Consider the following 13722-nt stretch of genomic DNA (forward strand, 5'->3'; position numbering starts at 1 on the left):
ATGCTGGAACAGGTTTGGCCCCTTAATTCCCGTGAAAGAAAATTGTAATGCAACGGTGTACGAAGACATTCTAGACAACTGTATGCCTCCAACTTTGAAGTGGGAAGAAAAATATTAGTGCGATGGGCAGGTGTCGACAAACTTTTGGCCATGTAGTGCATGGCATGTCCATATAATGCGTAACGTGAATTGCATGTTCACCATCCAACACCGTGTCCACTGAGATCACTGAAGTCACTCTGAACCATAGAGGTCTACAGCTTGGCTGGTATGGATTTTTTCCACAGGGCCAGATAGACTTACACCATACAGTATCGACAATCAGGGCGTTTTCCACAGTGGGGGCTGGTAAGCAAACAATCTCATTAGTGACCCACATCCTATGCTGAAGGAGGACACCGGGTCGAGTCATGCTGTTTTCCAGCTAAGATATAACAACTTTCAATGAACATTTTATTAAATCAGGGCAAAAATAAAATGATGGAGACTGAAGCACTATACCCTTCCCGGGTCATAATTAGCCGGTTTCCTCACTTCCATCAAACATCACAGTTTCACAACTCATTCACAACATGAGGGAAATGCAATAGAGTACATATGGACACATTAGCGCAATCCTCTAATCAGAGAAACCGAAGCTGTCACTCAATGCCTACACACTCCATCTAAAAGATATACTTGGAGTGGAGCAGCGACAGAGGGACTGATAAATTGACGGGTTTGTTTAATGCAGACTGGCGATCGCTTAGGGATAATGCTGGCAGCTTGTGCAGACTGAGTGAAATCTGATGTCCTAAATGCTCCTGACCGCATTAAGGCTGGATGAGCTCCATGATGACGGCTGATAGAGAATGCAAAAAGCTTACACATGTCGCACCGCAACACTGCCACCTAGTGCTACAACACTGTACAGCTCACATAACAGACATATGCACGGCTTGTGAGTGTGTCCGTGACTGAATGCTTGTGCGTGCGCACACATGCACAATCATGCATCCTGTGAGACGTACACTGAGTAACACTCGGCACCCCTGCCTACGCTTCCTGTTCTCTCACAGGATACATGGAAATGGATTTGCCCAACATTTTTACTAATGTTCTTCCACTGTTACAATTAAAACAAAGCCTGACGATATTCTCCTTGTTACGTTAATTTGCACTCATTTGGAATGTACATCTATCCAAAGTGACTTCATTTTAGACTAAGAAATAAGGCAGGATACAATCTAAAAGAGTTGCTATGACAAATCAAGACCAGGCCTTTCAATCACATAAAACCTGCGATGGATAACGTTGTAGGTGCCCAAATTAAAAAGGCGCCCAAACTAAGGTCAAGCGCCCAAAATATGCTACTAGAAGTAAAAAAAAAAAAAAAAAAACGAAATGTTGATTAAATAAACTTGGCTGCATAAAACCCAATGTCTTGACTTTCTTCTTTAAAAACACCGAAATTAGCGAGAATTAGCAGGTATTTCTCGTAATCGACACGAAATCTGCACTATTTCCATGTTGTTCCGGGTTTGTTGAACTAGCCGTAAGCCTCATGCAGAGCACAAATTCTCCATCAATGGCGATCGGCACGCCATGATTTCGTGGAGGAGCAAGACTCGCGTACCAATGACCAGAGTGGGATTTCCACATTAGGGAAATCAGGTAAAAGACCGAATAAAAGAGCTATTCAGGACACAACTGTGTGTATTTAAGATACAGCTTGCATCTTAAATACACACAGTTGTGTAAGTGTGGGTGGAATCAGTGACTTGGCGCTTGGTCCTCTTGTTGACGATGGTCTTAGACACTGGCCTTTCGTTTAAACGAAGATCTTTTACCCGACTACATGCTGTGAATTGCGCTGCTGATTCTTGTGATGGGACTGAAAAGCCTTTTGTGTCGCAGGTCTGCTACAGGTTTGTCTCTTTGATGGCAACAGTGCAGAACTTGCGTTTTCATTCCCAGGCTCCTTTCCTCCAGGCTCGCCTCAGGCCCTGACACAACTTTTAAATACTAACTAACTGTATTCTAATTATTTTTGTCATGTACATCAAGAGGGATTAATGCTATAGACATTTTGCAATAAAGGTAAAAATAACATTCATGGGGGTGTCATGGCTCAGGTGGATAAGGCGCCATACCATAAATCCGGGGACCCGGGTTTGATTCCAACCCGAGGTCATTTCCCTCGCTCCTGCTCATTTTCTGTCTCTACACTGTCCTATCCAATAAAGGTGAAAAAGCCCAAAAAAATCTTAAAAAAAAAATAACATTCATAGATTTCTTTATTTATTCATAACTTTTAGCTAAAAAAGCAGCAGCAGGTTTAAACACAGAGCGCTGGGAAAACAGCACTTTGCGCGTGCGGAAAAGCCCAAATTACCCTGGATCACGACGGAAAAACTGAGAAGGTAACCGATCTGTATTATGTGATGGTAATCAGAGAGTCTTGAAGTTGTAACGGAATGAAATATTGTTCAGTGTGATTCCTCTTGTCGCTTTACTCTTGACATTTACAAAAGGAGAAGTCATGCAAAATTTGTGAAGTCAATTTCCAGAGGAATGCTTGAATATTTCGTTTCTTACGACAATACGAATGAGTGTCTGACACCATGGAAAGGATCCGTTTTTTAAAAACCACAAAACAGCCCCCACGTGATAATCGACTACAGGCACTGAAAGGGGTGCGCTGTGTCAGAGCCTGGAAGAAGACAAAAGTAAAACTATGATGACAGAAACACAGTCATTTGCTCCAGTTTCTTTATAGTTCTTGAGGTAAACAGACAGGTCTCTCTCGGCATGGATCCTTTCCATGCTGTCAAACACTTAGAACAACATTATGAGCCTGTCAGTGCGGGAAAACAAGCAGTGTACTTTGGCACAGATGATTGCCCCGTTGCATTACATCGTATAGCCGCTTTGCGGTTGCAGCATATAGCATGCTAACTTAATACTGGACCGATTAGAGAGGAATTTCACAAGTGTGTGATGAATAAAGTCGTGCTTTCTTTCTTTCGATCGTTTTTGTCCCTAATAAACATGTGGACACAAAAAAAGAGAAAATGGCGCCCAGGTTTTACTAAACAAACAAAAATAAATAAATAAAAGTTTCCCTTTAAAGGCCATACTTACAGTAACAGGTTCCTCTCAAAGGGTTGCCAAGGTAACGATTCTCTGAATCGCATCTGCAAAAGAAGTTTAACAGAAACATTAAAATATAGAATTTATACAGAACGTGCTTAATGGAACAAAGCTTTAGAAAGCATTTGTTATGGCCTGTTTAAAAAAAAAAAGGATGAAAAAGGGGGTGAAAAATTAAACTATATTTAAAGTGCATATTCTTGACCAATTTCGTTTTTTTTATATATATATGAAATTATGTCCCTTTACACACTCATCCAGAAGGGTAATTTTGCACAAGGCTATCTGTCTACAGCAGAAAAAAATAAAATAACAAAACGCGTCTGGAAAAATCCCAAGGGAGTCTGGAGCCAGAATCGTGATGTTACCTGCGGAAGCGCCAGCAGGCTGCGCGAGCTTTGCATGGTTTCAGTGCACAGCCTGTGTAGACCAAGCGCTCCCATTTCTCTCTCATTGTCCGGTCTTTTGGGAAACGATGAGTACTAATCCCATCAAGATTGGTGTTGCTACACCCTCCTACGATACATCTGTTAACCATTTTAATAATTACGTGATAACGTTGAAGAAATTTGCAGAAAACCACCAGGTCGTTTTCTCATAAACAAACCAGGGCTGACGTAGGATTCAGAAGGAGGCGTCCCGCACGCGACGTCACGAAAATCAATGTTTGCCGGGAAATCCAAATGCCAAGTTTTTTCAGAGGCGGACCAATTCGCCTCAAATGGCTTGATTTCAACTGAATTTTTCTGGTATTGTGCAAGGTAAAAAAAAAAACTGCACAAAATGCAAAATGTGACAGATATTTGACCAAAGTTTAATATAAAATAAGAGAATTACATTGACCTTGCTCCTGAATTTACCCGTGATATGCACTTTAAATGTATAACCGCGAGTTGGCCTAGTGGTTAGCGTGTCCGCCTCTCAACCAGGAGTTTGTGAGTTCTACTCGCAGTTGGGTCATACCGAAGACTGTGGTGATTTTATATCCTAAACGTAACCATGCACACATGCCTTGATGTCATCATACAAGCAATAATTTGGTTTATGATGACTGTATTTTGATTCATATGTAATCACACACATACACTCATTTCATCTTATGCAGATTATATTTTAATTCAAAGCCAAGTAGATTTTCAGGAAAGAATAAATAAAGTTAATTCTATTAAGAGTAATAATAAACTGATTTATGAATGATCATAATTACAGTAAAATACAGTAAAGACACTGAGATTGTTTGCACTAAAGGTTGTTTTCTGCTAAATCACAGGCCTGTTCAAAAAGTGCATTATCCTAATTCCAGCGCTTGCAGCGTTATCATATGAGTGAGCCAAGACCATGTTGAATTAAGTGATTGTTCATTCTGGAGTGTTTTGCATGCTAATGTAATGCATTTTATCAAGTTATTCTGAATCGGGTACTGTTACAACACAAGCTGCAATGCTGATCATCTTTACTCTATGTTAGACTGGCCGAGGCCACGAGTGTACCCTATCGAGTGATTTGACTCCAGTCATTTTGAACCACATACTGTATGCTCTGAATGCTGTGTTGTTCATGACGCGTCACTTCTTATCATATGTTCTTCCTGAAAGGACCATTCATGGTGGAAAATCTGGCTCGGTTGATACCAGGGCTTTGAACCGGTTCAAGGAACGAAAACGAAAACCGGGAACTTTTTCTATTTCACATGGAACAGAAACGAAACCAGAAACTTTATTATTTTTTATGTTCCGGAACAGAAACGCTTATTAAAAATAATGGTAACCGGTTAATACCGGTTTTTATTTCGTTCCTCAAAGTTTCCGTAGCCTACAAATAAAAAAGTCATTCTTCTCCTGCGCAAGTTTCTATGACCTGCTGGGGTTCACTTCCTGTGTGACGTTCGCTGACTGAATGGAGAGAGCGGGAAGGTGGACTACTATCACATCTCCACGTGATAATAAGTGAGTAAGTGCATTACTGAGTGTCTGAGCAAAGAAGAGCCTGAACGTTGCAACCTCCCTATTGGCTGTTTGTAAAAATGTATCAATTGTTGCCCTTCCCACGGGAATCATCGCGGGCTCGAGAGACGAGACCTGACGAGTTAGTTCGTTGGTAGCAGAACAAAATGTCTGGACACAAATCAGGTTTTCAGAAAAGAAAAGAAAATAAACGGAGGGTCGAAAATACAAAAAAGGAGGCAGAAAATGCAAAACAAGTTTTAAGGTAGGACAAATGGTTAGTTTTCTGAGGCAGCCCGCCGTGGCTGCAGGCTTTCAGTTGTGTCATTGAATGGTTACTTTTCTGAGGCAGCCCGCCGTGGCTGCCTGCAGGCTTATTTATTATAGCCCATTTAGTTAAAATAGTTGATATAAAATGTTTATAGTTATGTGATGGTTGTCCTGATTTAGACTGTTTTTTATTTTTTTTTTTTTGGGGGGGGGGGGGGGGGGGGTGTTTGCGCGATGTTGCACCCGGGTCCAGATTAGGGCAGAACCGGCCCTGGCTACATTTCAGGTGTAGTTTGTTTTATGTATGTATGTACTTGCATAGATGTGTACTTGGTCTTCCAATATGGCGCCTAACAAAATCTCGCGGCGCGGTGACGTCATGCGGTAGCCCTCTATAGGGCCTGACTAGCCTTTGGTAACACACTAAACGAATTCTCTTTCATTTTTGGCACTTTTTCTGTTTGTGTAGATGGGAAGACATACTGAGAATCCAAATCGCCAACATTTGAAATACTGTAATAATTGTTTTGAATTATTTCGTGTCTTATTTAATGAAGGTTGTAATAGAATTAGCCTACATTTGGCTTAAGCTGGATGAGACAGAGACATAATTTTATAGCCATTTGTTAAACAGCTGACAGGGAACATAATTAACCGTTCCGGGAACGAAATTTTTTTGTTCTAACCGGTTCGGGAACGTCTATTTAATGGTGGAACCCAAAACCGGAAACGTTAAAATTCCGTTTCTGTTCAGAACGAACCAATAGGAAAAAAATTCTGGTTCAAAGCCCTGGTTGATACACAATATAAGAAGTGTGAGCTGTCCTACCCAAAAGATGATGCTGAAGTGGTATGATGTGACATGTTATGCCTCGGTCACAACCGGCCGTACGTGCTCCTACGGCTGGTCTACGTGCAAAAAACGCAAGAAACGCACGGAGAGCGCGCGTGAAACGCACGGAGGGCGCGCGTGTGACGTGCTGATTTTCGAGCCGTAGACTGGCCGCAGAGGTTCTTTGTCATGTCAAACAAACTCTACGGGCGCTTACGTTTGTTTCAGGTTGCAAGACAAACTTACGGCCAACGTGCGTCTTTCTCCACGAACAAAAAAAACGCAGCGATTTGGGAAACGCCAAAAATCGCACGGCCAAAAAATCATGCGTCCGGTTGTGACCTAGGCTTTAACCAATCAGATTATTTGTAGACACTGTGTTATTTTTGAAACTGTATAAAATGAGAACTTTGTGATTTTGGAGTCGGTTCACGCTGCAGATCGAATTTGGCTTTTATTAATTGATTTAATAAAAGTCTAAACTTTTCTGCAACCTCTTTGACTTTGAATCATTTTTGCTTGGGAGAGGTTAACGTTTCAGAGTTTCCATGACAAGACCATCGTGAAAATGGCACCTACTGGGGGCATCGTGGCTCAGGTGGATAAGGCGCCATACCATAAATCCGGGGACCCGGGTTCGATTCCGACCCGAGGTCGTTTCCCGATCCCTCCCTGTCTCTCTCTCCCGCTCATTTCCTGTCTCGACACTGTCCTATCCAATAAAGGTGAAAAAAGCCCCAAAAAAATCTTTAAAAAAAGGTACCTACTGCCATCTGGCAAGGCAATACGGATACGAGTAGGGAGTCAAACTCTTGTGGTTACCCGAGGACCAGCCCCCCACTGTAACCAGAGCTGTGTAATAGGCGAGAGGCTGAGGGCTACTGAAACCATCCCTGATTGTGTCTCTCTACCCTACAATATAATATTAAAATGCAGGTCCATTGTTTTGTTCCATTATTCTGTGTGAGACAGAAGATGAACACGATTCCTCCATCCTACTCTGAAACTCACTAAACAATTAATACCAATTTACCTACAGAGCACTTTCTCGCTCAAGCTAAGCAAATTACACCTCATTTTGCGCTACCAAGCAACAAAGCAGAAGACAAATTAAAGCCTGCAGCCTCTGATGATCAAAGTTTCACTCCATGCAATCGCTTTCCTCACCCTCACCGTCTTGTAGTCCAGGTATCCGCTAGCAGAGGGAGCCTAATTCACTTTGCTTTATTTCCCTGTGAATGCTATCTCGAGTGTGGGCTAATTTAACGCTTAAATGTTATGATCAACATCAGTGGTAATTATAGTTATATTAAATTGCAAAGCAATGCGAGAAAGTGGAGACCATTATCTTACGTTGTGTTCTCACTTCAAATATTTCAGTGTTTGCTCGTACTTAATTGTGTGGGACGTCAGGGTTAGGCTGAAAGATTATAGCCGGCTCAGTTTCTGAACATTACAGAATAATACGCCGTGGCTCCAAGTAATACATTTTCAGCAACACAGTAAGTCAACCATAATATTATAATTCACAATGTAACGATACCAAGATTTCATAAGTTCCACAACAACATAACACTGATTACACGATTAAAAATTAATTCCTTACACACCACCATTACATCACAACTAAAACACTAATTAAACCCATCCATTCTGCAGCAGCCTTATTTTTATAAAGACACTGTCATGGAGGGAACGATTCTTCCTTTTAAGGAGGGATAAGAAGTAAGGAATAGGACAACAGGAGAGAAGGAAGGGCAGAAGATAAGGGAAGTAGTGTAGGACAGAACAGAAGGAAATATGGACGATAAAGACAGAAGGCAAGGATAGAATATAGGGATACATGACATGAACAGAAAAGAAAGACAAACCCTGTGTCCCAAATCGCTCACTCGTTCACTACTCCCTATATAGGGAATTACTATATAGGGGACTATATAGTGAGCTCATTGGTAAAATGAAAAAACACTTTCGGATACTACTCCGTTGCGCCGTTATTTACATCATTACTGTTGCACAATTAAAGCTCATAGGCAACGGTTTTAATTTTATGCACATTTGAAACTTTATATGTTAAACCCTCTGTAATTTTCTTCTGGTCCCAAGAAGTATTGTTAATAAGTAATAATTAAAATAAGTTAGCGCAGATCGCAGCGAATTTCTGTTCGGCTATTTCCGTGACCACTCGGCGCGTGACGTCATTTCGGCCAAACAAACTGCTTGAGTTGAGTCCACTTCCGTTTACTTACATTGCCGTTCGGCTTGAGTGCAGATGTGCGTTCAGGAATTTCTAAAGAAAAAACCCATGCCTTATTGTTGTGCAGTGAACTGTAACAACGGGACCGGTTCAGGAAGAAGTTTTTACTTTTTTCCAAGAGAGGAGAAGAGGCAGAGAGAGTGGATTGGCTTTTTCCGGAAGAGGCGGAGTGAGAGGATTGGCTTTTTCCGAAAAAGGAGAAGAGGCGGAGAGAGTGGGTTGGCTTTTTCCGAAAAAGGAGAAGAGGCGGAGTGAGAGGATTGGCTTTTTCTGAAAAAGGAGAAGAGGCAGAGTGAGAGGATTGGCTTTTTCTGAAAAAGGAGAAGAGGCGGAGTGAGTGGGTTGGCATTTTCCGAAAAAGGAGAAGAGGCGAAGTGAGTGGGTTGGCTTTTTCCGAAAAAGGAGAAGAGGCGAAGAGAGTGGGTTGGCTTTTTCTGAAAAAGGAGAAGAGGCGAAGCGAGAGGGTTGGCTTTTTCCGAAAAAGGAGAAGAGGCGAAGCGAGAGGGTTGGCTTTTTCCGAAAAAGGAGAAGAGGCGAAGCGAGAGGGTTGGCTTTTTTCGAAAAAGGAGAAGAGGCGAAGCGAGAGGGTTGGCTTTTTTTGAAAAAGGAGAAGAGGCGAAGCGAGTGGGTTGGCTTTTTCCGAAAAAGGAGAAGAGGTGGAGCGAGAGGGTTGGCTTTTTCCGAAAAAGGAGAAGAGGCGAAGCGAGAGGGTTGGCTTTTTTCGAAAAAGGAGAAGAGGCGAAGCGAGAGGGTTGGCTTTTTTCGAAAAAGGAGAAGAGGCGAAGCGAGAGGGTTGGCTTTTTTTGAAAAAGGAGAAGAGGCGAAGCGAGAGGGTTGGCTTTTTTTGAAAAAGGAGAAGAGGCGAAGCGAGTGGGTTGGCTTTTTCCGAAAAAGGAGAAGAGGCGAAGCGAGAGGGTTGGCTTTTTTCGAAAGAGGAGAAGAGGCGGAGAGAGTGGATTGTACGCATGAACCCAGAGGGTTGTTTTTTTCCGAAAGAGGAGAAGAAGCGGAGAGAGTGGATTGTGCGCGTGAAACAAAATCAAGCAGTCAAAGAAGAAACGGAGCAGCAACGCTCAAGCAAAAAGGAGAAGATTGGAGTTAAAACATTTTTACTTTTGCTTGCAATTGACAAGTCAAGAATCCTGAGGGATCCTGTACAATCATTGTGGAAATGAGACAAAGGGATATTTCCTCGCTTAGAGTAGGCTATAAATAGTATAATGCCGCGGATGGCAAGGTAATGTGGCCTACTGGCGCACTGTCAAGTAATCATTCCCTATATCCACTAGGGAGGGCGGTTTAATTATTCTTCAAAAGGGCTCTTATTTAGTATTACGACGAAAGTAGGAATTTATCATAATTACCCGGATAAATCGTTTGGGCGCGAGTCTTGTCGAGGTCCGGGATCACCGCGATCAGAGTTGGCCGAGTCGCTGTCCGATTCCGAGGCCGCACAGTCAAACCAGTGAGCCACATTCACCGATTGCTTCGCAACGGCCATAGGTTCATACATATATGGTTTCACCTCTCGATATTCAATTTGGAGAGTTCCTACTTCAAAATCGCTATCGCTTTCAGACATTCTACACAACCTCTCACGACTAAAGTCCGTACACGTGTGCTCGATTCACAAGTAAACACAGAGCTGCTCCAGGTCTGTTTGGCTTAAATGATGTCACGACGACGGTCCCGTGGCGGTGAAAGTGCGCATAAGTGAGATGTAAACAAACCTTCGGAAACTGGGCAAAACAGTATATTTTGAAAGAAGATAAGGAAGGAGGAACAGAAGACAAGTACAGAAAATAAGAAAAGATGGATGGAAAAGAGGGGCGGCACGGTGGTGTAGTGGTTCGCGCTGTCGCCTCACAGCAAGAAGGTCCGGGTTCGAGCCCCGTGGCCGGCGAGGGCCTTTCTGTGCAGAGTTTGCATGTTGTCCCCGTGTCCGCGTGGGTTTCCTCCGGGTGCTCCGGTTTCCCCCACAGTCCAAAGACATGCAGGTTAGGTTAACTGGTGACTCTAAATTGAGCGTAGGTGTGAATGTGAGTGTGAATGGTTGTCTGTGTCTATGTGTCAGCCCTGTGATGACCTGGCGACTTGTCCAGGGTGTACCCCGCCTTTCGCCCGTAGTCAGCTGGGATAGGCGCCAGCTTGCCTGCGACCCTGTAGAAGGATAAAGCGGCTACAGATAATGAGATGAGAAGACACACACAGGAGTGCGTTATGACCACTGCACCCAGGTCTGAGGACAAACAGCACTGCTGGCAGTTTTATAAAACCTGAACACATCATTCCCCTTGCCTTTCATCTGTGTGACATTTCAGAAATGACTCTACATTAGTGCGTGCACACACACACACACACACAGACCTAGACTGAAGCAATGAAACATAATGCACTCTACTTGCAGTATCTTAATTTAATCTGCACTAAGTGCACACCCACACAGTGAACATGCGCCAACACACTATTTCTGCGCGCCGCTTTAATTTAATCTCCACTCAGGACACACTTTTATCCAACACACATCAGGCCATACAGCACGGGACTGCATTAGAGCATGATGAACTTCAAAAAGGAATGATTTTGGTTTTGATTGTTTCCATTTCAGAAATTAAGAGGGACTCTTGAAGCTGAGAGCACTGACAGCAGTCACCTGGGGCTCGGTGAGATGCTTCTGCACACGGTCATTTCAAACACACACAGTTCTGGCACAAACAAAGAAACTACCATGAAGTTTTAATCATCGAGTTGTTTGAACTCCATCTTGCGGCTGCACCAGTGCACATGCTTTACTATCAGCCCTGTTGAGGATGCTGATAGCTCCATTAGCTGTATTAAAGGCTTTTAAGATTGCACTTTGGGCTCAGTGACGTTTGGGACAGGAACATGCACGTTACTGATACTCACAGGTTACACTGGTCTCCTTTAATCCCCTTGGTGGTGCAGAAACACTTCCCCGTCAGCACTTGACACACACTGGCATGGCCATTACACTTACAGGCTGGAGAATGAGAGAAAACAGAGAGAGAGAGAGAGAGAGTGTGTGTGTGTGAGAGAGAGAGAGAGAGAGAGAGAGAGAGAGAGCACAAGGGGTAGAACAAGATTTTAGATTAGATTAGATTAGATTAGATTAGATTAGATTAGATTAGATTAGATTAGATAAAACTTTATTGATCCCTTTGGGCGGGTTCCCTCAGGGGAATTAAGACAAAGATGCAGAGCAAGTGAGAGAGATTTTTTTCCCCCGTTTTACTTCAAGACTGCCACTGTTTGCACTAACACTCAATTTCTATTCACTCATCTCCATGTTTCCTTACTGACAGTGTTATAATCTATATGTTCATTAATAACACTTCTTATCTTTACTGTAATGCTTTCGCAAACCGTACATATATAGTCATGCCAATAAAGCTTGCTGAATTGACACACACACACACACACACACACACACACACACACACACACACACACACACACACACATACAGAGAGAGAGAGACAGAGAGAATGACCAAGAGAAAGCGCAACAGTGACTATGAGAGAGAGAGAGAGAAAGTGCAACAGTGACCATGAGTGAGAGAGAGTGACCGAGAGAGAGACTGAGAGACAGCGCAACAGTAACAGAGAGAGAGAGACCGAGAGAGAGAGAGTGACAGTGACGGAGAGAAAGCGCAACAGTGACTATGAGAGAGAGAGAGAGAGAGAGAGAGAGAGAGAGAGAGAGTGACAGTGACGGAGAGAAACTGCAACAGTGACTATGAGAGAGAGAGAGAGAGAGAGAGAGAGAGAGAGAGAGAGAGAGAAAGCGCAACAGTGACTATGAGAGAGAGAGAAAGCGCAACAGTGACCATGAGTGAGAGAGAGAGAAAGCGCAACAGTGACTATGAGAGAGAGAGAGAGAAAGCGCAACAGTGACTATGAGAGAGAGAGAGAGAAAGCGCAACAGTGACCATGAGTGAGAGAGGGTGACAGAGAGAGTGACCAAGAGAAAGCGCAACAGTAACCATCAGTGAGAGAGAATGACCGAGAGACAGCGCAACAGTAACAGAGAGAGAGAGAGACCGAGAGAGAGAGAGAGAGAGAGAGAGACAGTGACGGAGAGAAAGCGCAACAGTGACTATGAGAGAGAGAGAGAGAGAGAGAGAGAGAGAGAGAGTGACAGTGGCGGAGAGAAAGCGCAACAGTGACTATGAGAGAGAGTGTGACAGTGACAGTGACCGAGAGAGAGAGAGAGAGAGAGAGAGAGAGTGACAGTGGCGGAGAGAAAGCGTAACAGTGACTATGAGAGAGAGAGAGAGAGTGTGACAGTGACAGTGACCGAGAGAGAGAGAGAGAGAGAGAGAGAGAGAGAGAGAAAGCGCAACAGTGACTATGAGAGAGAGAGAGAGAAAGCGCAACAGTGACCATGAGTGAGAGAGAGAGAGAGAGAGAGAGTGACTGAGAGACAGCGCAACAGTGACCATCAGTGAGAGAGAGTGACCGAGAGAGAGCGCAACAGTGACACAGAGAGAGAGAGTGACAGAGAGAAAGCGCAACAGTGACTATGAGAGAGAGAGAGAGAGAGAGAGAGAGCATGCGGCAGTGACAGAGAGAGTGGAAAGAGCGTGCAACAGACAGAGAAAGCGAGCAACAGACAGAGAGAGAGAGAGAGAGAGAGAGAGAGTGTGTGACAGTGACTGAGAGAAAGCGCAACAGTGACTATGAGAGAGAGAGAGAGAGAGAGCATGCGGCAGTGACAGAGAGAGAGGAAAGAGCGTGCAACAGACAGAGAAAGCGAGCAACAGACAGAGAGAGAGAGAGAGAGAGAGAGAGTGTGACAGTGACTGAGAGAAAGCGCAACAGTGACTATGAGAGAGAGAGAGAGAGAGAGCATGCGGCAGTGACAGAGAGAGTGGAAAGAGCGTGCGACAGACAGAGAAAGCGAGCAACAGACAGAGAGAGAGAGAGAGAGAGAGAGAGAGAGTGTGACAGTGACTGAGAGAAAGCGCAACAGTGACTATGAGAGAGAGAGAGAGAGAGCATGCGGCAGTGACAGAGAGAGAGGAAAGAGCGTGCAACAGACAGAGAAAGCGAGCAACAGACAGAGAGAGAGAGAGAGAGAGAGTGTGTGACAGTGACTGAGAGAAAGCGCAACAGTGACTATGAGAGAGAGAGAGAGAGAGCATGCGGCAGTGACAGAGAGAGAGGAAAGAGCATGCAACAGACAGAGAAAGCGAGCAACAGACAGAGAGAGAGAGAGTGTGACAGTGACTGAGAGAAAGTGCAACAGTGACTATGAGAGAGAGACAG

General features: G+C 43.8%; 1 protein-coding gene across 2 annotated transcripts in view; it reads right to left on the reverse strand.

Annotated features, from left to right (window-relative positions):
* Positions 1–13722, reverse strand: part of atrnl1b (attractin-like 1b) — a 336438-nt gene that overhangs the window by 150648 nt on the left and 172068 nt on the right. For both annotated transcript variants that reach the window (XM_060939921.1, XM_060939920.1), the window contains exons 21-22: positions 11342–11435; positions 3124–3176 (exon numbers count right to left, since the gene is read on the reverse strand). In XM_060939921.1, coding sequence (XP_060795904.1) covers positions 3124–3176; positions 11342–11435 — 147 coding nt within the window. The remainder of the gene's footprint in view (positions 1–3123; positions 3177–11341; positions 11436–13722) is intronic.

The sequence above is a fragment of the Neoarius graeffei genome, chromosome 14 (assembly GCF_027579695.1).
Source record: "Neoarius graeffei isolate fNeoGra1 chromosome 14, fNeoGra1.pri, whole genome shotgun sequence".
In the NCBI taxonomy this organism is placed as follows: Eukaryota; Metazoa; Chordata; class Actinopteri; order Siluriformes; family Ariidae; genus Neoarius; species Neoarius graeffei.